A 27661-nucleotide genomic window follows, 5' to 3' on the forward strand; every position below is an offset into this window, starting at 1 on the left:
CATAAAATCCATACGATTTTCCCGATCTAAATCAAGCAGGTTTTACATGACGAAGATTTTGCTCAACATGTTCTGTTCGATACGGATGTCAGGGTCAGGTTGGTAGGGCTGGCACTGTTTTGTCAATTTTTTTTTCCCATGTTAAAGTTATATGATGTCGACTTCAAGGGTTTAGATGTGTCAGTTCTTAAAGGGTGTTGTAAATATAACTGTAAAAGTCTTTATTTCTCATACACATATGTCAGTTCTGGATTGTGGACCCATACTTTAGGTTGTAATTGCTTTTATCATTAATATAAATAAATTCCCTCATCTCACGGTTTGAGTATTCTGCTCATTACTCAAACAGTGGGTTGTGTTCTCGTCTCCTCTTCTTCTGTTCAACTTCTCTCCTCTCCTCTCCTCTCTTCTCTTCTCCTTCTTATGTCCAGGTACGAATTCAAGTTCGGTTATTGTCACATGATTTCAGAGCTTCGATTTCAGTACTAGGGAGTCCTTCTTGATGCATTTTCTGAGTGTGGTGTTAGGGCTTTTCCCTACCTTTTGGTGTATAGCCATAAGCCACTTACGACGTTTTCTCTCTGTTAGAAACCCTGTTTATTTAACATGCACAACTAAGGTTTAATTATTATTGTTACCGAAGTTATTGTTTGATGAAGTTGGTTATTTCCCTCCTCTGGTAAGTCCCCTCCTAGTTCGAACCACAATCCTAATTTTTCGAGAGATTTTCCAAGAACCCATCTCTCGTGGGTTGATCGTTGTGGTTATCGGAGGAATGTTTCTCCCTATACTATCACTGACAGTGGTAAAAATTTCGATCAAACAAAGAATCATAACCATTGGCGATCTCAAGGATTTGGCTTTTGTGCTTTTCTACTTTTGGGTTTTTTAGTTGCTATCTCTGAGCCTCGTGCCTCTGGTAACTATTCTTGCAGCTAGTTTTTATTATTGATGGTGCCTCTTGTGACTAGTTGCATATGTTTTATTCTCTGAAAGAATTCTACTATCTACAGCATTATGGCTATGCCTCCCACGGATAATGTCAATGATCAAATCACATCTATTAAACTGATTGGAGCTTCGAATTATATTCTCTGGGCACAAGCAGTTATAGTTTATATAATCGCCAAACAGACAATAGACATGTTTTATGATAATTAGGAAACTATATATGTAGCAGTAAACCAGATTTTCACAAAAGGACTAAATATATTGAATGGACTGTCATTTTATTCAGGATGCAATGATGAATAAATGGATTTCGACCCCATTTTTCAACTCTAATAATCAATTTTGAAACTTGTTAGCAAAAATTTTATTTCGAAATGTATTTCTCCACGGGTGTTACAAGCTGGGCATGAGTGATATCTATGCTCCAGCTTGAGGGGGAGTGTTGACATTATGGGTTTAGGTGTGTCGGTTTTTTAAGGGTGGTGTAGATATTATTGTAAAAGTTTTTATTTCTTATACACTTAAATCGGTTCTAGGTGGTGGATCCAATCTTTAGGCTTTACGATTAATATAAATAGATCCCCAACCCCCACGGTTTGAGTATTTTGCCCATTACTCAAACCGCAGGTTGTGTTCTCGTCTCTTCTCTCATCTTCTCTTCAACTTCTCTCTTCTCCTAATTTCTCTCTTCTCTACCTTATGTCCAGGTACTGATTCAGGTTCTGTTATCAACTTACTGTCACAACACAAAATTGGGAAAGTTAATTTTTAAATAAATATCTTTATGTTTAGTATATTAAATCAATGATGCAAACTAAATGTAAATTATGATGCTCAATTCATGGTATTAACTTGCATACACACCCAAAGCCTTAGCCCAGACCTAGTAATCCCAACCCTAGCCCAGCCCTTGCCCTGAAAGTTTCTGGCCAGATCAGGCTCGCCAGGCCAAACTTGCAAACCTAGGTAGATTCATTGTTCATCATCTCAGTAGGGGCAAAACCTTGAGTACATACTAACTCATACCAAGTTTAAACCAGTTTCAACCAATTTTAACCAGTTTCAACAATTTTGACCAGTTTTGACTGGCCTGACATGTCGAGTTTTGCACAAAAAATACCAAGTTTCAACCGTCCCAGACCAAATCTCGGTTTTGAGCTTGGTTGAAGCCGGCCTCGAGATCAAGATGTCAATCGTTGGGTAGAATGCAGTAAGTAGATACAACCCATCCATAATCCACCAATGCAATAATGAGGTTATCCTTTTTACCTTTTTCGTTTTATTATATTGGAAAACTGACAAGATGAATTGATTTACCTGAATTCTATCAAGAACAGCATGGTGATGAGCAAATATTATCATTTTTGGGGAGTTAAGAACCATGTCTGAATTTCTTGGAGCCCCTACATTTGTGACAATTGGATGAATGGAAAGCCAATTGCAAAACCCAGAAAGCTTAGCAATACCGACTTCTTGATAAGAAAGATTCCCCAATTTTCCACAGAAATCGCCGTCCTCTGAGCAGGGAAAGCAAGCACTTAGTACAAGTGAAGTAAATTATTAAAAATAGAAAAATAGCAACATTAATCATGATATCGTACATTTAAAGCCCATCATCAGCTAATTCTTAACCGCATCTATATATGTAATTGAAACATCAGCGGTGCAATGCAAGCTATATAATGGGTGACAAAAGACTAATCACATTCACTATTTACTAAAAAATGGTACAAGAGAATAAAGAATGATCCATCTGCCCCCGGTGAACCAAATTCCAAGCAAATCCATTGTTCCTGGTGAAATAATCCGGTAATTAAACATCCTCTTCTTCATCAATATGTATCCTTCACAAAAAGTTGTTTTGAGGGGATTTCATTATTCTTCTTCTCTACTCTCAGCAAAAACAAAATAGTGCCGCTACATTGTTCTACAACCTTCCACGTCCATCGCAGTTCTTGTTCACGCATTCTTGGTATTTAAAAAATCATTAAATCCTTCTTAGTTCCTTATTCTTTAACCCACTAACCCATTCCTCCAAAGCTAGGTGAAATAGATAAAATCATATCCTAAATAATGATTTGGCCACCTAAACCCTAGTTTTCTCAAGAGCCAAAACTTTTCTTGCAATATTGCTCAACCTGCTACTACTCTTCAATTCTCAAACTCCCTGCTCTAAAAAAATCTTAATCCTTTTCCATCCAATTTACTATGCCTTCCCCTGGCAGTCCCATCAGCCAGCAACATACAACTCAATTAATTACCTTGATCATGTTCGTTCCCATCTGAACGTTTTCGGGTGCAATTATTTGATAGAATCGTCCCACCAGCTTGGCATTGATTTTTCCCAATCAAATAAATAGGCATTACCAACCGTAGAATCAAAAACAGGCATGCTTAATATGAATTTAAGTTGATAAATTATCAGACAGAATCAGGAATTAACAGTTGATTCAGAATAAATTTCCAGAGGACTGTAAGCATAAGGATCATTTTCAGGAGTCCCACCATTCAAATGGAGTTTGCCTTCCTCTCGGGTTTCCATTGGAGTAGTGCCATTGTTCCTAATAGCAGCTTTTGCAGACATAATATCAGACTTTTTCAACACCAATCTTATGACTTGTCGACGTTTGGGTGGTAATTGTACCAGCACTTCCTCCTTCAAACGCCTTATCTGTAAAAAATAAAAATCGCCCAAAAAAATAAACCAATAATTCCATGGTGAGCTCGAGGACAATAAACATAGTCTTGAGAAGTTCCGTCAACTCTTCTAAGCTTTAGTGTCTAGAAATTAGTCGAAGGAAAAGGCAATGAGGTTTCCAAAAGTTATCCAGTGTAAGTATGCATGATTTAAAAATTTCGTCAATTTCTTATGGGTTCAAGTTAATTTTCTTGAGCAAGAACATGAATTTTATTGTGCAAACACTTAAATCAATACTTTATAAACCAACAAAAATAGTGAAAAGGCAAAGAGGCAGATCTGGCCAATCAAGATCAGCTGGTGAGCTAAGAAAGTTATCTTTGGTCTCCTCTCGCTATGTTGATTCCCCAAGGAACAGGCGTATTGTTGTGTCCTTGGGCCTGCCTCTCTCCTTACTGCAACCCTCTATCTTTTGTAGGTAAGCTTGTAATGTTTTTTCTTCTTCCCGTTTGCTAGGGACTCCTTGTATCTTTTGCTCCTTTCGGTAGAGAATTTTTTATTCAACGCCCCCCCCCCAAAAAAAAAAAATAAAGGTTGGTGAACCAAACCAATTGACATTAAGATGTTCAGACACTATCTAACAAGAATTATATTAATGGGGATCTACTTTTCCGTAATACCCAACATTACTAACCCAGAAATCGATAAGTGGATTAAAAAAGTAAGAAAAAAAATCCATAAACGAATTCAAATTAAAACCGACGTGTAACTTAAGAAAAAATAGCAAAATCAAAATAATAACATTCCAACAACCAAATAAAACAACTAGCGACAAGCGTTTTAACACAGCTTCAGATAAACTGAGGATTGAGGTTTAGATCAGACCACAGCAAAGATCAACGCAGTTCAGGAACTAATCTTTTTTTTTGGGGGGGGGGGGGGGGTGAACACCCCGGAAAGAAAATTATTTCCACTAGGACCAAAAAACAATCAACCAATAAACTTCACCACAAAACAGGCCAACAAAGGGGATCTGCCCAATTCATAGATCGATCTGGACAAATGTATCGGTGCGTATCGTACCGTATCGGCCGATACGCACCTATACTCTTTGGAAAATTAAAAATCGAGGTAAAATGTACGTTTTGGTATGTATCGACTGATACGGTGTACTACCGTCATATAATGGCCAAGATGGGTCATTTTTCAGCAAAACGATTTTTTGAGAGGGTTTTTGTTCCAAAATTGCTGCCAACCATTTTTCTCTCTAACTAAAGTAGAAATCAAAGTTGGGAACAAAGTTTTAACACCCATAAACAACTACAAACCTTGGATTCCCAGTGTGATACTCTCAATTTAGTGTTTATGCATAATACATATTATATATATATATATATATATATCTTTTTTTAACTATTTTTTATGCAAAAGTGTATAAAAAAATGTTTCCTATCCATTTATGTACGTATCTTTAGTGTATCTCTGATATGTATCTTAATTTTGGCCGACCGATACCAATACTTTAATCCTTGAAATGAAAAAAAAAATCATATTGTCGATCCTAACTTAAGATTCTGTTTCATTTAATTAAAATAAATAAATAAAAACCTAAGATCTTGACTATTACAGTTGAACATAGCTGTCACAAAGTTCCACCATCGCAACTCTCTTTCTCTTCTCTTTACAATATCATTCTCAGGTTATTATCTCAATCCCAAGTACCAATATAAGCATTGACTTATAACGGATCTATCCCCAATAGATATAGTGGAAAATGTGGCCAAGTTAGAGCCAAATCCAACTGCACAATCGAGGTCCAATAAGACTTGGTAGTTTACTAAGTATTTATAAGGAATGTAATACTTGATTTTGTATTAAGACGAACATTACTAATGTTTGAAATGGGTGTAGATAAATACCTTCAGGGATGCTCTTGGGACTTTCGGTCGTGCAACCGCAAAGTCTGGTCAAGAAACCACGTTTCCTAGTAAGCCCACTACATTATGTCATTTTGTCTCCACTCAATTCATATAAATATGTACCTAGTACAATCATTTAAATGATTAATCTTAATATTGTAATGCGGATGAATGGAAAACATTCTCACTCATCCACTCCAAGAGGTGGAACAGATTGGGTCGCACACGGTTGGAGAAATTGGTGTTTGTGTATTATAACATGAGACTCAAGATGCAATACTTACGCATGAGCATGGAGGATGATAAAGATCAAATTGAGCTTGTAGACATTTTCTAGGTGAGTCAAATGATGAGAAGGATATCTCCTATACGAGTGGTTGAGGAATAGAGGTGACCTTGTCATGGATTGACCCCGAAATAGCTAGTCAGATGGGTACTGATCTTTTATTAACATAGAAAGACTCACATGACCAAGGAGAATGGAGGGCTTTATGAGATTCTGAGATTGCAGACCTTTCAACTCATTGATGGCAAGTTGGAGATGTCCATAATCATTCCCTTATGAGATGCTTTTGTGGGAGTAATATCTTAATTATTTTCTTAAAAGGAAGGGAAATGAGGATTTTGATATTTGCAACAGAGGGTGGGAGTATTTTAGTAAAATTCTGAATGAGCATTAGCACAAGAAAGCTTGAAGAGATTGTTGTGCTCTTCAAAGAAGTCCAAGTACAAGTTCAGTGTCAATATCCAATTCAATAGTTTACCTTTTATAATGATTTTAGATTTCAGGAAGGGAATCTTACTCATTATGTCAGGCCGAATTAGAATAGCTGAATAGTGAGAGGCTTAGGCTCTGTACTGTAACATTCTAAAAAATGGATTCTTTTGTTTTTCTAATTTTTTGGAACAGAAATGGGGTAAAAACTGTATGGTAAGTCCAGTTCAATTTCCTTTTTTTTTTTTAAATAAACCAGACACTTTTAAGGTTTTGAAGTTCCTTTTTTGGAACATGAAAGTGGAGCTCTTTTTTCTTCATAATTGATTATGAGCAAAAGGCACTGAATCAACTTTGCAACTTAAGTTACAAGGGGCAAATGCGTACTTTACCCTCAAAACATAACAGAAGTGAGGCAAACCCTATTTACTCTCTTTCATACGAAGGGAAGATAACAAATAGTTGCAACGGCCAGAGACACAAAGGGAACTGAACAAAAAACAAGGCAGAGCCTACTACTACTCTCTCTCTCTCTCTCTCTCTCTCTCTCTCTCTCTCTCTCTCTCTCTCTCTCTCTCTCTCTCTCTCTCCCTACTTCTTCGTTTTCAGTTCGTTGTTACAATACGTAGAAGAACGTTGCAGCCACAGTCTACGAAGACGACGCAAATCTGCCGCCAGAGAGGTAGGTCTCTCTCTTTCACTCCCTCTACGTCTCTCAACCATTTTCTTTTTTTTTTCTTTTTTCTTTTTGTTTTTTTCTAATAATTTTGCAGCTTACCTTGTTGATCCAGCCTGGTCGAAGTTCGATTTTCCCATGGAGAATATTTTTTTGAGTCTCTATGCACGAAGGTAAAACTCACCTCTCTGTCTCTCTCTATCTCTCTTTGAGAAGGCATCAATATGTCTCTATCTCTTTCTGGTTGTGGATGAAAAATAGTTCAAATTTATACCTTTCTTTATATTTTAGGGATGATTGGTTTCAGCTTTTGTCAAATTTTCATGGAAGTGGCTGGACCTTTTGCTTGATGACAGATCACAGTTGTAGGCCAACACCCACGCACGCACTGGGCCATTGTCCCTTCTCTGCAATTGTTGGCCCCTCCTCCAGTCACCATTACAAAGAAGTGCCTGCCATGAATACACCTTTCCAGTGCCATTGTAGTGATATGGAATCACTCTAACCAGTACCATATGCTTTCTTTTACACCCATGGTGAAGATGGCATTTATGTAAATAATGGTTTCTAGCAGGTTCGGTTCTGTTAGGTGCGAACCATACAGATTTCTGTTTCTTCCAGGTTACAAAATCTTTTTTTTTTATAATACTGTCGCCATATATTTGGGCACTTATTTAAGTCAAATATCATTTAATTTACTTAAGATATTATTCATCAATAATCAAATACCCCCCTATTTGAATCCGATAAAAATAGTTTAAAAATCAAATTCCAAAAGAATAAAAAGTCACCCAACACAGGAAAAAAAACTGGATTTTTTGTTGTAGAAGCGATTTTCAACTTTCAAATGTTGGGATTTTTCTCAATTCTAAAAATTTTAGAAATCTTTTCATGGTAAAACATTACAAAAAAACAAAAGTTCTGTAAAATAATCTTTCGTTTTGATGTCCATAAAATTATTTTCATTTAGGTGATTTAAACAGCATTCGCACACTTTAAAATAAGTTTCACCATAACATAACTTTGTCATTACAACTCAAATTCAAGTAATCTTAGACATTTTTGGAAGCTTGTTTCGTGTTATACCTAATGCCAAAAGTCTTGTGTAAAAATAAAATCATTTGACCAATCAACTTATTATAGAACAAAAGCATTTCTTTAAATGTTGATTTTTTTTATGACTTAATGTGACTTAATATTGATTTGTTATGATTGGATGTGGCTTAATGTTGATTTTTTATGATTTAATGTGGCTTAATGTTGAGTTTTAATGACACAAGGTTGACCCTTGTCGCCTAAGCACTTAGGCAGCCCTCCAACGCCTTAGTTCGCCTTAACGTCGTGCCAACTATGATGTAAATATAAACATCAGCACATCATTCTCAAAACATACAGTGCACTACGGTCATATAATGGCCAAGATGGGTAATTTTTCAGAAAAACATGATTTTTTTAGGAGTTATTGTTCCAAAGTTGTTGTCAGCCATATTTCTTTCTAACTAAAGTGGAAATCAAGGTTGGGAATAAGAATTTTACATCTATAAGACAACTACAAACCTTGAATTCTTAGTGCGATACCCTCAATTTAGTGCTTATGCATAATACATGTTATCAATAGCTTTTTTTAACAAATTCTTTATGCAAAAGTGTTTAAAAAAATGTTTCATATCCATTTATGTGTGTATCTTTAGCGTATCTCCAATACGATACGATACCCTCCGATACGTATCTTAATTTTGGCCGACCGATACAGCGACCGATACCGATACTTTAATCATTGGCCAAAACTGCAGGAACTTTTAAACCAAAGAACAACAAATCCACCAAAGTAATCCAACAACAGTATACTAACAAATCTGGACAGCAGGTTCTGAAACCTTACAGTCGATCCCAACAACTTTAGGAAACTTTAATAACAGAATATTAAATAGCGTATGATAAACTCAGATTACTATTTAGAAGGTCCAGTCCATTAAGGAATAAGGGCAGCAATCAACTTCAACACAGATTAGACAAGAAATCTGGGCAAAAACTCTAATCGGACTAAATAGGAAGAAATCCTATAATTCACAATCTCATGGTCAGATTCCTCTAAAATTTGGATTGAATCTCCCATTCAGCGGGGGTAGTACTCGACCAAAATTTCAAAGCCATCTGATGGCTGGTCTCTTAGATCAGTACAGGTCGGTGGAAGAATCTGAAACTTTCAGAACCCAGGAAAATTGCAAAAGAGTTCAGATTACTTACTTGGAAAACTGAAGAAGATAATCGCACTAAGAGAAACCAGAAATAAATAAGATCCACCCGGACTTCTAGCCGCAGAGTGTCGTTTGGATCAAACACCAAACCCTTCTCTTTGATCAAACACAAGGAACCCTCATAGAGGAGAAACGCAACAGCATCTTTTTTTGTTCATCAAATCGTGGAGCTTAATGGAAACCCTCTTCTTTATTTATAATAATGATTGGGGGTTACATAAAATAGAAACTAACTTTAGTTTCCAAAAACTGAAATAGGAAACTAAAAATTAGAAACTCACCTAGTTACTAAAACTGAAAATAGAATCTTACAAAAGAGAAAGTCTTCTAGTTACTAAAACTGAAAATAGAAACTAGGAATTAAAAGTACTAAAACTAGAAACTAAAAAAACTGGATTTAGAAACTAAATAACCCCATCAAAATCCAACTAAAAAGGAAACTAAGGAAAAAATAAAATTAACTAGTAATCCCGTACTCAATATTAAAGCCCCTCTTTTAGACCCATAAAATTGGCCCAATATACTCCAAACCACATGACTGAAGGCCCAACACGTATACAACCCAACCTTAGGCTTATTCCTAATAAAACAAGCCTATTTTGGTTATTAATCTGCATCACCTTGTAATCTTACAACAAGGAGTATGAGAGTGTAACCAAGAGTGGATTCAGGTCGTTGGTTTTGTGTAGAACACCATGAGTAGATTTCATATAGGCTCCCTCCTTTGAGAAGGGAGAACATCATCAAGAGAAAAGGTAGCTTTGCTTATGCGATTGAATGGCCATAAGTTACCAATAGCCTCAGAAAAGGTATCATGAAGTTCCTCTATGATCTCAGGTTGATTAGCTTTACTAGTTGATGGATTTGGATTTCCGTTTGTTGAACCAAAAGGGATCCGGTAGTGTTGTCAAAAATGTGCCTGATAATGACAAATCAGAACCAGAGATGTATCTAGACCAGACCTTATTGATTGGAAGACAGGAATTTTCCTCTGACGGCTGGGATGTTAGTTATTGTAAGAATGTAGTCAAAGGATTAGGAGATCCAGTAGTATAGGATGACTGTGAAGGGACTTCAGTAGACTATATTATTTTTGCTTTCTCCTTAGAAGTATTCGGATCTGAAGGAATCATCACAAGAATTGTTGATGCCTTTTTGGGTTAAAGGGTAGAAAGAATAAGGGATCCAAACGGAGAGGCTGAAGTCATATCTAAAGGCTGAGGATTATATGTAGGATAATATCCTGCCAATCCTGAGAGAAAAGATGGTCGTTGTAAACTGTTGAAAATGGTCCCAAGAAATTTCTTTACCTTTTCTAACTGAGAGATTTGGAAAGAATTTGTTCTGAGATTTCCTCGAGTGACAAGATCCATCAAGTGTTGGTGCAATATATCAATCTTATGTTGTCAAGGAATCTATTGATATAAGTCATTTGAGGGTCTTGTAGAGTGTGACACCCAAGAAAACAGCAAGTGGACCCGCCTGGGAGATCAGCGAGCTATCCCCACTAAAAGACGGCAAGTACCAAGGTATTTGGAACATCGATTAGGGTGTGCAAACTTTAGTCCCACATCGCCCAGGGGGAGGTTGTTGGGCTAGTTGATAACCTCTAGCCTCCTTTACATGGCACAACGTGCTTTAAAGCCTTAAGGCTCATGGGCCAAAGAGAACAATATTGTGCCAAGGTTAATGGGGCTGGGGCGTTTCAAATATGGTACGTCGGAACCCGCATTAAGAGTAGTTTCCATTATTCTCAGACACACCTGATTATATTCACAAAACCTCGTGTCAAGCAATAAACCTTTGAAATAATAGGCAACCCTTTCAGCACATGAAAAGTCAAGGCGAGTCTAATAGCCCTGAAATGAAGGTGCGAATAGCCTTCAGCTTGGTATCTCTCTAAGAAAGGGAAGTTTGGAGCTAAGAGGTTTTTCTAGGAACCTTCAATCTTTTTTTTCTTTTTTTTTTCTTTTAGATGGGTGAAACCTTCAATCTTACCTTAAGAAACAGCACATAGTGCAAGACAGAACAGCAGCCATCAACAACACATCTATCAAACAAGGAAACTCCACTTAATAATACCAATCCAGTAACACCAGCCGTAGGATCAAAACAGATCTGATTATGAATAATAGTTGCAGGATCAGATAACAATAAGAATATGGCATGCTTGTAGACCACCATGCGCAGGGCATCCCAGTAACCCAATCAAGAGAAATAGTGTATCAGCAAAATCAGCAGTCATAAATCCATTAAACCTTGATTGAGTCCCTCTGATACACAGCAGAAATAAATCCCAAATTATGCTACCAAAATAGTGGATATGATCTGATGTTTCAGCAGGTTCCAGAAATTAACCCCAATTACAGGATCGCAGCATACCAAAATAACCAGATTTAGAAGGAATTTGAGAACTCAAAATCAGCAAGTCTGATCATCAAATTTGGATCGAGTATCCCTTTCAATCAATAGAATGGATGCCCAAAGTATGAAATAGGTCCAATGGTTGGATACACTTAGGAAGAATAAGTTTCAAAATAGAAACTAAGATCCTAAAAGTTTGGAATCCAGAAATCTTCCAATCCATAGGTCGGATAAAGACCAAATATTGGTTAATATAACCCCGGGGTAGTGAACAACATCCCAAAACAACTGCCAGATCAGATGAGAAATATCACTTCTCAAAAACAGTTAGGGTTTGGCAAGAACTGTTGAAAAAATTTATCCGACTGCAGTAGGTCAACAAATCACAGCAGTAGAAGCAATAACAGTGGCAGAAGAAGGCACAATCAGCAGCAATATCGCAGATCACGGAAGGAACCCTTGCAAGGAAGATTATCATAGCAGAAAATTACCAAGATATCAAATTTCATAGGGCAGCAACCACATATCACAGCAGAACAGCAAGGCACCATCAAACGGTAGAAACCTAGTTTATTCTTCATTCTGAATAAACTAGGGTTTTAAAATATATATATATATATATATCTACATATATATATTCGTTCTTCTTCTTCTTCATGCCTCTGATACCATGTTAGGAAACCTGGTCTAACAAACCAGGACCAGTAGAGAAGAACCAGAAGAGAAGAAGAAAAGAAGTTAGAAGGAAAGCGAAGAAAGGAGAACGGAGCAAGAGAGAGAGAAAGAGAAAAGTGCACACGGTTAGAATTGTTAGCCTAACCATGAACAATGCTTGTTATTAATAATAACTTCAATCAATGACAATTACAAGAATACCCTTACTTACCTTATCACTTACCTAATTAACGAAACATAAAGAAATAAGAGTCCCACTAACTTGCTGTACCTAAACTTACTGTAAACATCACCATAAATTACCAATGTCACCATGACTACTAAATTTCAACACATCTACTAAATGCATCATAACTTTAACACACACAAACCTAAACTTACTGTAACATCACCATGACTACTAAACTTCACAACATCTACCAAATGACATCATAACTGTAACATACAACTGTCCAGTTCTGACAGGTTAATGGTTCAACCAGATGGCAAACCACCTTGGAGTTGTTACTGGTTCAACAACCGGAAAAGGATCCTTAGGGCAGTCAACCAGAAGCTTGAGATAACCATCTTGAAAGGTTGGTCAGATGCTATTGATGGAGGTGATTCTAAGTTCATGATTGGTTGGTTGCATAGCAACGGTCGCCCATAAAGGTATATCCATCTCATTCACAAAACTAGGTCAACCGGAAAAGGATCCTTAGGGCAGTCAACCAGAAGCTTGAGATAACCATCTTGAAAGGTTGGTCAGATGCTATTGATGGAGGTGATTCTAAGTTCATGATTGGTTGGTTGCATAGCAACGGTCGCCCATAAAGGTATATCCATCTCATTCACAAAACTAGGTCAACCGGAAAAGGATCCTTAGGGCAGTCAACCAGAAGCTTGAGATAACCATCTTGAAAGGTTGGTCAGATGCTATTGATGGAGGTGATTCTAAGTTCATGATTGGTTGGTTGCATAGCAACGGTCGCCCATAAAGGTATATCCATCTCATTCACAAAACTAGGTCTTTGTCCCTGCAACGGAACTTCTCCCCATCTTGGAGGCTAGGATCAGCCAACTCTCTTGCTGATAAGCTTGCTAGAGAAGGGACAAACAGGAACATCTTGTATGTAGGATATTATATCCTATCATGTACCCCTCCCCTTCCCCCCCCCCCCCCCCTCCTCGCCTCTTTCTTGGGGTTTCCCAGGGAATATCCATAGTGTGCTTGCAGCTGTTGTCTCAGTAGTCAGTAGTCTATTGTTCTTGTAGATTTCTCTACACTACTGATAAAATTTTGGTTATCTATAAAATAAAATAAAGCTACACATGATCATGACTGCTACCAACCATGACATTACAAAAAAAGGAAGATCGTTTAAAATTCTTCACGATAAAGCAAAGCACCCTTAAAACCAGAAGCAAAACTTATGTATAACATACAAGCATAGTTTAATTAGCACCAACCACAAATATAGACATAAATGTGAATAGTAAGATAATCTTCCTGAATAATAAAAAGCATACAAATTAACCATGACAAACTATGGATTGAAAATCAGTTCTTACAACATCAAAACCAGTAATAAGTTCAAAACAAACCATGACAGTAAGCTTCAGTAGCACATTTAACTCCTCCAAACGAATGCCCTTTGAAAAATCCCGCTGCAAGAATGAGAATGGCATCATAAGTCACTACCAATACATGAATACAAAATCTTAATCCCAAGAAAGGTGAATGCAACTAAAAGGCATCAGATTATTAGCACAATACTATCCGAAGTGGTAACAAAATGAATAAAGTTTGACATATGGGATGCTGGAAGGTTGAATAGGGAATATAAGCTTCGCTGGAACCATGGTAAACGGCAGCAATAACTCAGCCCAGCTAAACTTCCCAGTTAATGACGGCAGTTACAAGGATTGTATTTTGCTATTCAACAGTCAACGCACAGCAATAACTCAGCTCAACTAAACTTCCCATTTAATAAAGTCAGCTACAAGGATTTTATTTTGCTATTCATCACCGTTCAAAGCCATTTTTGTGTTCCAAAAAGCCATTCATATCTTTATTTACAAATCTTTCGAAAGTAATTTTTGGCTTACAAGTGTGGACTTTTAACTGCTGTAATTTGTGCATCACATATTACTCCTCTAATAGTATAGGACATTAATACGACCAGCAATAATTTATAGAGTGGAATGTTAGCCAGTTAAGAAACAACATATAAACAAACTTAGCGTAGCTGAGATGAGGATGTTGAGATGGATGAGTGGTAAAACTAGAAAAATATGAACTAAAGAATGAACAAATTAAAGCTGTTAGAAGTATCAAGTGAGGGGGAGGGAGAGAGTCTATCGGTATTAGCGTTAGATTCTCTCTCCCTTACTTTTTTATTGTTTTTTGTCTTATTGCTGGTGTATTTTATTTTATGCCCTTGTAGGGTTATGACTTATTGCTACAATTCCAGAATCTGTGTTCAAACCAAGGAAGAAGAGAAGAAGAAAAGAATAAGAGAGGTGATAAGCGAGACACAAAATTAGTCCCAAAAGTTGGGAACTAACCTGCGGCTCAAACCAGAATAGTCTGCCGCAGGTCAGCCCCTTTAATATATACAGGTTCAATAATTAGGCAGAACAGGAATACCCCTGTACCCTGCGCTGATCATAACTAATACATAGGAGAACCCGATAAGACCAAAATACCCCTAAAACTCAACACTCCCCCTCAAGCTAGAGCTATACATCACCCATGCTCAGCTTGGTATAACCCAATGAAAACTACAAGCAAAAAGAGACTTAGTAAACATATCTACCAACTGATATGAGGAATGAACAAAAGGCGTCTCAACTAATTTCTTCAGAACAGCATCACGAACAAAGTAACAATCCACTTCAATATGTTTGGTCCTCTCGTGGAAGACAGGGTTATTGGCAATACACAGCTGCTTGGTTGTCATAGTACATCTTCATAGGTTTAATTACGGGAAAACCCAACTCCAAAAGTAACGATCGTAACCACATCAACTCAGCGGTGGTGTGATCCATAGCTTTATATTCTGCTTCAACACTAGACCGGGCAATGGTGGTCTGCTTCCTACTTTGCCATGTAACCAGATAACCTCCAACACAAGGTACAATAACTTGTAGTGGACCTACGATCACTAGCAAAGCCAGCCCAATCAGCATCGGAGTAGGCAACCAACTCCATATGCCGATTAGGGAAACAGATCAGCCCTTTACCAAAAGCACCCTTTAAATACCGAAGAACACAAATAGCCACATCCCAATGTGCTTGCTGAGGAGACTACATGAACTGACTAAGGACTCCAACAGCATAAGAAATATCAGGTCGTGTGACAGTGAGATATATCAACTGGCCAACTAAACTCTTGTACATCACATCCTAGAGAAGTTCCCCATCACTAACACCAAACTTTTGGTGGGGATCCATAGGGACATCTACAAGCCTAGATGCAAGCATACCAGTATCAGATAAAAGATCCAACACATACTTTCTTTAAGATAAACTGATCCCCTTCTTGCATCTAACCACTTCGATCCCAAAAAAATAGTGAAGTTGACCAAAGTCTTTGGTCTGAAAATGCTATTGTAAGTAGTTCTTAACTTCAGAAATCCCTGCCTCATATTACCAGTGAGGATAATATCATCCACATAAACCACTAAGACAACCAATTTATTACCTCTGTGACGAACGAAGACAGAGTGATTAGAATAACATTGAGAAAAACCATAATTTACCACAATAGCATTAAATTTGTCAAACCATGCCCGAGGGGACAGTTTAAGTCCATAGATAGCCTTGTGTAAACGACACACTCGACCACTATTCTCCCCCTGAGCAACATAACTAGGAGGTTGCTTCATATACAACTCTTCCTGCAACTCACCATATAAAAATGCATTCTTCATGTCAACTAAAAAAATGGTCAATCATAATTAACAACAAGAGAAATAAGGAGGCGAACAGCGTTCAACCTAGCAACAAGAGCGAATGACTCAAAATAATCAACCCCACACGTTTGAGTATACCCCTTGGCAACCAGACGGTCTTTCAACCGCTCAACAGAGTCATCAGAATGATATTTAATAGTGTAAACTCAGCGACACTTCACCAAGTCCTTATCAACAAGTAAAATCTACCAGGCTCCAGGTGGCACTGTTCAAGAGAGCATCCATTTCTACATCCATGGCAGTTTTCCATCCAGGGACACACATAGCGTCAGCATGAGTTTTAAAAACGATATGAGTAGAACGGGACAATGCAAGACCGTGGATAGTCGATGGAAGATGAGATAAGAAAACAAATCTATCAATTGGATACACAGCCATAGATTTTTGAGAGCATGTGAGTGTGTACCTTTACGATGAGCAATTAGTAGGTCATTAGGGACAGAAGGGATAAGAGCTTCAGCAGAGGAGGGTGGCAGTGGAGGAAGCGAATCATCTGGAGTAGTAGTATCGACATTGGGCTATCTGAGCTTCTTCTGGCACTGATAAACATGTAGAGGGGGTGTGACGCTAGTACTAGGGACATCAGGAAAGGGAATGAGAGTAGGAATAGGAGGTGGAGCCGTGGAAGTCCACTCAGTCCCAGACTAGGATGCCTGGGAAGAAGAAAATGGTGTGCCTTCAAAAAAGACACATCAACACCAAACAAAGTTTCGGTGAGCAGCTGGGTCATAGCACTTATACCTATTCTAAGTACGGGAATAACCCAACAATTGCATTTAGTGGACCTAGGAGATAACTTACGGATAAAGAACACAAGTTGTGAACAAAACAGGCATAGCCAAAAACATATGGAGGAACCATATAAAAATCAGCACTCCATTAATGATTTTTTTTTTTTTTTTGAACAAATAATTCATAACCAAGGAAGAAGAATATACAAGGGAAAAGGGGGGGGAGGGAGGCTTAAGCCAACAAGGAAAAGCCAACCCAAGGGGAGAACAAAGAAATCACAAACAAAAGCAAAAGAACACCAAAGGGAACATCCTAAAAGCACCAAAGTAGAGCATGGAGGGGGAGCTAACACCCTCAGGAGGGTTGGATTGTCTCAGCCTAAAGGTTCCAAGAGGAAATAATGAGGGAGTTCTTATGGAAGCCGGGGATGGGGTGGGAGAGCAGGCTGGTTAGGGAATGGGCTTTGGAGGCAACATCAAAGTAGATAGCTTTCCAAATCTGATATGGAGTATGAGATTTGGGGGTCTATCTACAGATGTTACGCTCCATCCAGAGGTGGTTAATGGTAGCACAGAAATCCAGTTTGCCTATGGAGTCACAAATGAAAGGCCCGAGAAGGTCATATCTATCCCAATCCATTGTCCATCAAAGGGAAGAATTGGTCTTCTAGTCGGCCAACAGTGGGAGAGGACAATCTTCCATACCTGGGAGGAGAGAGGGAAAGAGAAGAAGAGGTGAGGGATATCCTCGATCCCAAAAGGGCAGAGGCAGCAAGCAGGGGTGGCAGGAATGCGGCAGTGCATGAGGAAGGCTTAGGTGGGAAGGTAGTTAGTCAGGCAATGCCATAAGGTGAAACTATGGCGAGGGATATGACCCTTAAACCAGATAGTCTTACACCAGGGAACCAGAGGGGAAGGGTCGCGAATATAGGACCAAGCAGAGGCTGAGGAGAAAATCTCATTGGAAGAGGGGGTCCATAAACATTTATCTTCTCTTCCCCGATGACCAGGGGAGAGGGGGAAGGGAGGACCAGAGGTCCCTCAGAGGAGGGGGACTAGAGGGAGGGGACCAGCCTATGGGAGAGAGGATCGAGGAGAGCAAGGCATTGGAGGGGAGGCCAAAGGAATAAATAGTTATGGGAGATAACAACTAAGAGAGGATGCCAGAAAGATGCCAGGGATCATTCCAGAGGGAGATGGAATGCCTGTTACCGATCGAGTAAGATATGGCAGCAAGGGCAATCGGTCTATGCTCAAGAATTTTCCTCCAAAACCAAGACACATCATAAATGGAAGGCGCAGTCCAAAGAGAATTGGATTTGAGCAAACCGGAATGTATCCAATCTACCCAAATACTCTTCTGCTTGGACATAATTTTCCAAATAAGATTGAGGACACCAACCTTGTTTGCGTCCTTGATCTTCTTGATTCCTAAACGACCTTCAGATTTGGGAAGGCAGACCTTTTTCCGGCTAAGAGGTCTGAGGAATCTGGAAAAGTCCGAGCCTTTCCACCGCCTTATTGTATTGAACCCTTTGGTTTTTTTTTATTATTATATAAGATTAAATGACTTTTTATAATATTTTGATTGGGTTTGTGTAGTTAGCTTATACACAGTATGATGCATGGGATCATGCCTCTGTATTAAAATGAAAAAAGAAAAATAAACAAAACAAAAACACAAGATTATAAGGAAGGGAGAAGTGTCATGCAAAAAAATCCTCCTCCGTTGTTGTGACCTTTTGTAACCCTGATGCCCCTTCCTTCTTCGGCGGCCCCTGCTGTCGGAACCCCCTCAACTTTGTGATAAGCACCCAATCTCTGTCAATGGGGTCTTTGATGATCAATCTGAATTAGCCAGACGAACTCTGATCGCCAATCCCTCCCAAGATGCCAGTTTCATGCAAACACATCAAAAAAAAAAAAGAAAAAAAGAAAAAAAGAAACTAGCAGTCGGTTCTAGATCCGGCGACGCTTCTAGCAAATGAAGACATTGCTACGACCTCCAGTCCTCCGTCGACCTCTTTACCAGCTGATCACAACCCATTCTTGATCCTTGAGATGGCAGACCCTGTTTTGGCTTCTGACGATGACCCATCAGCCCTGCTCACCTCTGATACTACCTTGGTTCTTCCATTCTCGAAATCTTCTCTAGTCAATCAAGCTGAGCCTGCTTCGACACTGGAACACCTACCCCCATCCTCAAATCGTCTCTCCCGCCTCTTTTACCTCTTCCTTCTGTCGCTAATCTCTCTGCAACGAACTTGCCCTCGAACTAAATGCCACTTTCCTTGACCCCTTCACAATCTTACCCTAACCATTTAACCCAAACCAGTTACGAACCACCTTTTGTCCCATTGAACCAATTTCTACCGGTTCACTTACTAAACAAGTTCTCAAACCCGGTCGACCAACCCCTATATATAGGTAATCTGTACAACCCAACCCATCCTTTTAACAATCTTATCCTACCCATATGCCAACTCGACCCATCCGACCCCTCTCTTCCTAACCCGCCTACCCCTGTTGGTCACGGCTCTTCACCGGCCGTCGTTGTAATTCATGGTTCCTCTGTTGGTCACAGCTCTTGCTCTGTTCTGAATTGTGCTTCGTCTCCTATCGTTACCACCGCAAACGCCACGACAGGCTCCAACCCTTGCTTGTCCCTTCGTAACCAATTGATGTTGTCTGGCTCTCACTCCGACGATCTTCAAGCTTCTACCCCTGTCTCTGGTAGTGTCGTTAAGCTCCCTGGTACTAATTCCTTGAATGGCGACTGTCTTAGAGACCCCCCTTTGGCCTCGGAAGGCCCCTCGATCCTCTCCTTCAGCTTACAAGTCGACATCTCTCCTCAGCAGGCCTTGTAAGGCCTCTCCGCCCCCTGCATCAACTTTGAAGCTTTCAATTCTCCCCCTTTGGCCTTGGAAGGCACCTCTTCAACCCAGGATAATTCATTAGAAAGCTCTCATCTTCTGGCCTCCGAAGGCCTTGCTACCTCCAATCCTAGATTGCTACATATGGCCTCCTCTCCCAGGAAGGCCCATGCGCTCCTCCTCTGCTCCCCAGGGCCTCTATATGATTGCCCAAGTCATCGTCATCAGTAGTGCCTCACAACAAATCTTCATCAAAAACCCAGTACCGATCACAACTGCATCAGGACTGTGTCTTCAGAAGAAATCCCTAATGATAGGATACTCTTGTCTTGAATGGTTCCACACCTGTCACCTTGACTTGCTCCCTGGTTATGGAACCTTTGGCCAACTATTACACCCCCACCCCCTGCAGCATCGACCAGCCTAACTCCAATCTTAAACCCCCCACTATGTTCACCTCCACCTCCACCTCTACCATCAACTAAAAAAAGCAAACCAAAAAAGCCTCTTCCATTATTACCAGATCCACTTCTAACACCATTGTTCCCCCCTTCATTGGTTATAGCCGCCAGCACCCTCCCACCGCTAGCCCCTCCATCCCAAATACCCCCGCAGCTGGTCCAAGTGTTTGTTGCCCTCCTCCCCTACCTCCAAATGATTCCTTGGACTATCTGGAATGTTTGAGGACTCAACTCCTCGGCTAAGCAAGCTAAAATCAAATCCCTCATTCGCTCCTCGAAGTCCAATCTCTACTGTCTTCTAAAAACCAGTGTCCTAGAGGTCAATGCCTCCTGGATTGCCTCTTTGATTACCCCCTACCTGGTCCTTCCATTCCAACTACCTTCACAGTCCTAATGGCAGGATCTGGATCTTATGGGATCCCTCCTACCTATCGATCTCTTGCCTTTTCTCCTCTACCCAAGTGACCCATATCTCCATCTCTCACAACTCTGTGCCCTTCATTTGCTTCCTCTCCATTGTCTATGCTCACAATAGTGCTTCCCTCAGGAATCCCCTCTGGTCTAACCTGATTTCCTTAGCCCCCTCTGTGGGTCCCAGGCCTTGGGGAATTGCTGGAGACTTCAATGTCATCCAATACAGCCACAAAGAACCCCACTGATTCTCAGACTGTTGACTCATTCAACGATTGCATTAATGATCTCAATCTCACCAACCCTAGGTGGTCAGGTGTCAAGCTTATTTGGCACAACAGAAGAGCTGGAACTCATAGAGTGGCTTGTAAGCTTGACAGGACCCTTGTTAATGAAGCATGGTTAGATGCTTTTCCTTCCTCTCATGCTTGCTTTAGTCTTCTCGGGATCTCGGACTATAGCCCATCTCTCTCTATGTCCTTCCCTTTCGCTTCTTCAGTCCTAAACCATTCAAATTCTTTGATATGTGGATCTCGCACCCTGATTTCCAACCGCTTGTCCAATGTGCCTGGAACATTCCCACCCCCAGTTCCTTGTCCCCCCTCCTTTCTTTTGCAAAAAAGCTTAAGAATGTCAAATCCACCTTAAAGCTATGGAACTACACCTCATTTGGGAATATCTCTACCCAAGTTTCTATCAATCGGGATAAACTCCTCTCCATTCAATCCAGGCTTCAGCTTAATCTCCATAACCCTATCCTGGCTGAGGAAGAAAGAGTTGCTGCAACCGATCTCTCCTTGCTCCTGGACCAAGAAGAAAGCTTCATTCGTCAGAAATCCAGCATCAAATGGCTTGAATTAGGGGACTCTAACTCGGCCTACTTCCACCACTCTCTCAAAGCTAGGAATAATGCCAACACCATTCCTAAGGTCATCTCCTCCTCTAGGACTGAGCTCTTCTCCCCCGATCTCATCAAGTCTGAGGCTTTCTCACTTCCAAAGGCTCTTCAACCCCCCATCCCTCCCAATCTCCTCAACAAGTTTGTCCCAAATGATCTTCTCCCCTTCCTCCAGTCCATTCCCAGCAAGGAAGAAATTCTCTCAGCCATTCTTCCCCATAAGGCAAACAAGGCCCCTAGCCCCGATGGCTTTAGTATGGGCTTCTTCTCTGCCTACTGGAATATCATCCGCAATGACCTCATCCTGGCGATGTGTAGTTTTTTCTACAATCCCAACCAAATTGGTGGGATCAATCACATCATCCTTTGCCTAATCCCCAAAAAAGTTGTGGTTTCTATGAATGATTTTAGACCCATTTCTCTCTGTAACCTCCTCTACAAGTTCATTACTAAAATCCTGGCCAATAGGATTCAGAAAGTCATCTACTCTTGTCAGTCAAAATCAATCCGCTTTCATTGCTGGCAGAAGCATCTCGGATAACATCATCCTCTGTCATGAGATTGTCCGTGCCTTTAACCGCAAGTCTCACTCTCTGACTACCCTCCTTAAGATTAACATTCACAAAGCGTTGACACGATTAGTTGGGGCTTCATTACCAATGTGCTTCAAATGTCCTTTCCGGCCTCTTTCGTACACTGGATCCATTCTTGCATCTCCTCCCCTCATTTCTCTGTCCTAGTGAATGGAAGCCCGGTCGGCTACTTCCCCTCGGGGCATGGAATCCGTCAAGGATGCCCTCTTTCTCCTCTTCTCTTCTCCATCTCCTTGGAAATCCTCTCCCGCTCTTTTTAATCAGCAACTGACCTCCACCTCATCTCTCCCATTCAGTGGGAATCCTTAAGCTCATCTAGAAGATTGTCTCCAAGCAAAAAAGCATTTGGGTTGATTGGATCCTCTCTAGTTTACTCAAGTATAACTCTCTTTGGACGGCCCCTCTCATTTCAGATGTTTCCTGGATTTGGAGGAAAATCCTCAAGCACAGGCCCCTGGCTCTCACTGCCGTTCCTATTCCATAGGAAATGGTCAGTCTACCTCTCTGTGGAAGGACCCCTGGCATCCTTCGGGCATTATGTCCAACCTAGTCTCCACTAGAGTCATATACTCCTCCGATCTTCATGCCAATGCTTGGGTCTCCTCTATCCTTTCTCTCAATGGTTGGTCGCCTCCCTCCTCCCCCCTCCCCCATCCTCTGCTTGACCTCTGGTCCTCCCTTCCCCCTCTTCCCCCAGGTCATAGAGGAAGAGACAACCACTGTATTTGGCACCCTCTTCCAATGGGATATTCTCCTCTGCCTCAGCTTGGTCCTTTGTTCGTTCCCCTTCCCCGACAGTTTCCTGACATAAACTGGTCTGGTTTAAAGGTCTTATTCCTCGCCAGAGCTTCACTCTCTAGCGTTGCCTGTCCAACTGTCTTCCCACCCAATCCTTCCTCATTCACTGTTATATCCCTACCAATCCTTCCTACTGCTTATGCCCCAGGTACTGAGGATATCCCCCATCTCTTTTTCTCTTGCCCCTTTTCCTGCAATGTCTAGAAATCTATCCTTTCCAAATGCTAGACTTCTAGAAGATCAATCCTCCCTTTTGACAGAGAATGTATTTGGGTAGACATGTCCTTCTCTGGTTCAACCATTTGGGTAGACATGTCCTCTGGTTCAACCATTTGCGCTACTATAAACCATCTCTGGATGGAGCGCAACATTCGAAGATGGACTGCCAAATCTAGATTCCCAGATAAAATTTGGAAATCTATCTCCTTTGATGTTGCTTCCAAAGCCTAGGCCCTCCTTCCTCGGCATAATCGTCCCGTCCTTATCTGCACCGGAAACTCCCATATCATTTCATCTTAGAACCTTCCGGTTGCCCTCTCCCAACCCCCCTAACTGCTTGTAGCTCTCCCCTCCCCCTCCGCCCGCACCCAACCCCCTCTCTTCTGGTCTGTGATGGTTTTGTGTAAGTTTTTATTTTGCTCCCCTTGCGTTGGCTTCTCCTTGCTGGCTTAAGCCTCCCTCTACCCCCCTCCTTTCCCCTTGTATTTTCTTCTTCTCTTGGTATTGAATTATTTATTCATCCAAAAAGAAAAAGAAAGGGAGAAGAAGATTTCATCATCAGTCGAAGGAACCAAAATTGGAACCCCTTGTCTACTACTTGCTTCCTTGGTCAGTTGGTTGTTTTACCTAAATTATTTGGCTTTAATATAATGGTGAACATTACAGACAAAGGGATATAGAAGGAAAAGAGAAAATAGAGTACAGCTTTTGGATGATATTTATCCAGTTGTGCCCATATGTCCGTTTCCAACCGGCAGTCTCAATAATGTCTCTGTGTGTCGTGTGACTCCTCTACTCTGCTTAACAATCCTTATGCTTCGTGTGTTTTAACAAAAACAATTATATACATAAAAATGGCGTACATAGTGCACGAGGCTACCGCCAGTGCGTAGTCGAAGGAGGGTCATAATGTACACAACCTTACTACCCCCACTTCGCAGAGAGGTTTTCACCAGACTCGAACCCACGACCACTAGGTTGCAATGGAGAAACCAAAGATGTCAAGATGGTAAGGCAATCCAAGGTGACAAAGGGGTGCCTAAGTGTTTAGGCGACAAAAAGCATCCAACTAGGAGTTGCCTAGGAGACCAACACCCAAATGTTATCCTTTATTTTCCCTCTTTTCTAACATTATTTAGTATGCCACATATACCCTATAACATAAAAAATCAACATTACGCCACCTCAAGTCATCAAAAATCGACATTAACCCACATCAAGTAAGCAAAAATCAACATTTAGAGAAATGTTTTTGTTCTATAATAAGTTTGATTAGTCAAATAATTTTATTTTTACATGAGACTTTCTTGTTAGGTAGAGCACAAAACCAACTTTAAAACAAATTCAAGATTGCTTAAATCTGGATTGTATTGGCAAAGTTATCTTATAGTCAAACTTATTTTAAGGTGCTCAAATGTTATTCAAAATCGCCTGAATGAAAATAAAATTATGGACATCAGAACAAAAGATTATTTTACTACACCTTTGGTTTTTCGTAATGTTTTACTATGATAAGATTTATGGAATTTTCAGATTTGGAAAAAACCTTAGCATTTGAAATTTGAAAATCGCCCTCAAAACCACAAATTCATTTTGTGTTCCTAAACTAGGGGCTAGAATTTTTATCCTTTCGGAATTTTATTTTTAAACATTTTTTATTGGATTCAGGGCGTTTGCTAATTTATGAATAATATTACTTAAATGATATTTGGCATAAATAAGTGTTAGATCAAGTGCCAGACTAGCCAAGCCCATGTCTTACACTTACGCATTAGTCGCATTAACCCCTGCTAAACTCTTTGACAAGTATGGGAGCAACCTTATGTGTGACAACGTCCACCATCAATTATATGTACATATATATATATATATATACATGGTTCAAAGTATTGGTGCGTATCATATCATATCGACCAATGCGTACCGGTATTGAACGATGTCGATACGATGGATAAGCTTTAAAAAAACTTAGTATCATGATACGTGCTGACACAGGTTGATACATACAGATACACGAACATTTAAAAATCCAATTGTATAAGTACCAATACACTTTAATACATGCAATACGTCTCTTTACAGGGTCAAAATTCATTTTATGCAACCAAAATCTTAAAACGCTCACGACAAAACCTCCTCACGAGATGACTCCCTATATAACGTGACCACCGTTATTTGGGAAAAATCACCAATACTTCCTGGATTAAAATGAGATCAGGATTCACCAACAACAATATTGTGCCTATGTTCAGCAAGTGCACGACATCATCCTAGTTGCTCTTATTCTTGAAGAACCTCCCAGCAATGACTTTGAACCAGCACGACACTCTTCATGGGACTAATGGCAATGGCAATGGCAATGGCAATATACTACATGTAGAAAACCTTATCCATTATAAGAATTTCATTTGAATGCATTTGTCTCTAAATACGGTGTTCTCCATTTTAGTGTTCATGCATGATACATGTTATATATTGCCTATTTATATAGTATTTTATGCAAAGTGAATTTCCATGCGTATATTGACCATTTTTATCTTTAGCTTATCTTACTTATTTCCAATACAATATGTCGAATACGATACATCTCCCAAAATGACCTGACCTATGTGGCAACCGATATAGATACTATAATCCTTGCAAAATATATATATATATATATATATATTTATACAAAAGGGGAATTTAGGGTAGACAATTGTGTCCACAAACCCTGCCAAATGGTTTATGTCCCTTTGATTTCGAGAAGCGGGAACGAAACTGTATCCACGTTTCAAAATCATGCATGCTTAGGTCTCCTAGGCACCACCTAGCAGCCTCCTTACCACCTAAGCAAATAGGAAGGCCCTCCAATGCCTTTAGTCACCAAGTGCTTTGAAAATATAGTTGATAATGGCTTGTTTTATATATGAAACAGTACAATAGTGAGATAATGGCTGACAGGGAGGCAACAGGGGAGGAGGCAGCGGAGGTGACAGGGGAGACATAGCATGGAAGCATGGAGTGCCAATTGATGGTGAAAAGAAAAAAACACAATGTAATTATTGTCACAAGAAGATTATGAGAGGTGGAGCCACAAGACTGAAACAATAGTTGGCTAGGAATGCAGAAGATGTGGACCATGTTGCTACATGCCCCATGGTACCTACTGAGACTTCTAGGGCCATTGCTGCACGCATGAGGATAGGGAATTGGAGGAAGACAAAAACCAGGACAAGGGGATGACATAGTGTGATGACAGTGAAACCTATGTATGTGCCTGATGATGTGCAGACAGAAGCAAAAAGGCTAGAGATTTTTGGCGAGCACAAGCGAGGACCAAAGCCTATTTTTAATTATAACGTAATGTGGGTAACAGATGTACCCAACCCCAGTTATATCTCTAAACTCCAATACCAAGCAAGTTAGTTAACCCACTCCTCAACCAGGTCAATAAACCAACAATGGTTACAACTTACAAATATAAATCCAGCAAACATGGACTCAACTTCAGACACAGATACGTAGATTCAAACATGAGGCTGAAACTGTGAAGATAGACCAGGCCTGAAATCTGGAAAATTAGGGTAAAAGTACTCACAAACCAGGCCAAGAAACTAGCCCAAAACCTGGTTGAGTTCCCCTAGTAGGATCCTTGAATGACCCTCAAAATTGGGGTCTGATTGGATGGCCAAATATGGAAATCTACAGGGTTTTTCTTGAAGTCATGAATTAGGAAACTTTTGACCAATCATCAAGAACTTGAGGTTGCAGCTTCAGATGATCCTCAAATTGGATCGAAGGTTCTGTGTATGATGCCTAAATGTCATTCAAAAGTTGAACCCCAACTGTTGGCAGCAACACAAGATATCTCAAGTCTTGATCTAGGTCAAGAGAACAGGAAATTTCTTGTAAACCCACAATCAGATAGATGTCCCAACCAGGCTGGTCAAGTGGCCTTCTGTAGGTGTATAATCAACCTTCGTAGTACTAGCCTCATTGACCCAAGGAGCAGAGAGTTATGTGGACTTGAATGATGTCCAGAAAATTCTCCAGAACAGGAGTGCAGGTACTGTAGATGTCTTCTCAGATTTCCAGCAGCAGATGGTCAAAGGGAACCTTCAATAGGTCTCAGACAGTTTATTATCACTCAGGACGATAACAAAAGAAAAGGAAAAGAAGAAATGATGTAGGGATGAGAAGGGGAAAGAAGAACGGGAGATAGATTGGTTCAGCCCTCTCACCTTCTCAAGGTTTAGGGCATCCCACCCCTCAGTCGACACTCCCAGCCATAGAAGAAACTCTTCAATTTTCATTGACTCAAATCTATGCCCAAAAAGCTACAATTGCTTCTCTTAAATAGGCTTGAGAGAACTTACAAAATTAGGAAACAAATAAAATAATAAACTATAAAAAAAGGAAACAATTATGGAAAAGGAAACGAATCCTATCTATAATCTTTCCTAATTGGAAAATGAAAACTATTACTTTGAGTCTTTGACAATAAGAATAAGACATAAAAAAGAAAGTCAGTCTTTATTCAAT

At 40.0% G+C, this 27661-nt stretch overlaps 1 protein-coding gene across 3 annotated transcripts in view; it reads right to left on the minus strand.

Annotated features, from left to right (window-relative positions):
- LOC122078292 (DNA annealing helicase and endonuclease ZRANB3) overlaps window positions 1-27661 on the minus strand; it is a 107751-nt gene that overhangs the window by 51055 nt on the left and 29035 nt on the right. For all 3 annotated transcript variants that reach the window (XM_042644224.1, XM_042644222.1, XM_042644223.1), the window contains exons 8-10: window positions 13781-13843; window positions 3457-3622; window positions 2269-2468 (exon numbers count right to left, since the gene is read on the minus strand). In XM_042644224.1, coding sequence (XP_042500158.1) covers window positions 2269-2468; window positions 3457-3622; window positions 13781-13843 — 429 coding nt within the window. The remainder of the gene's footprint in view (window positions 1-2268; window positions 2469-3456; window positions 3623-13780; window positions 13844-27661) is intronic.

The sequence above is a fragment of the Macadamia integrifolia genome, chromosome 5 (genome assembly GCF_013358625.1).
Source record: "Macadamia integrifolia cultivar HAES 741 chromosome 5, SCU_Mint_v3, whole genome shotgun sequence".
In the NCBI taxonomy this organism is placed as follows: domain Eukaryota; kingdom Viridiplantae; phylum Streptophyta; class Magnoliopsida; order Proteales; family Proteaceae; genus Macadamia; species Macadamia integrifolia.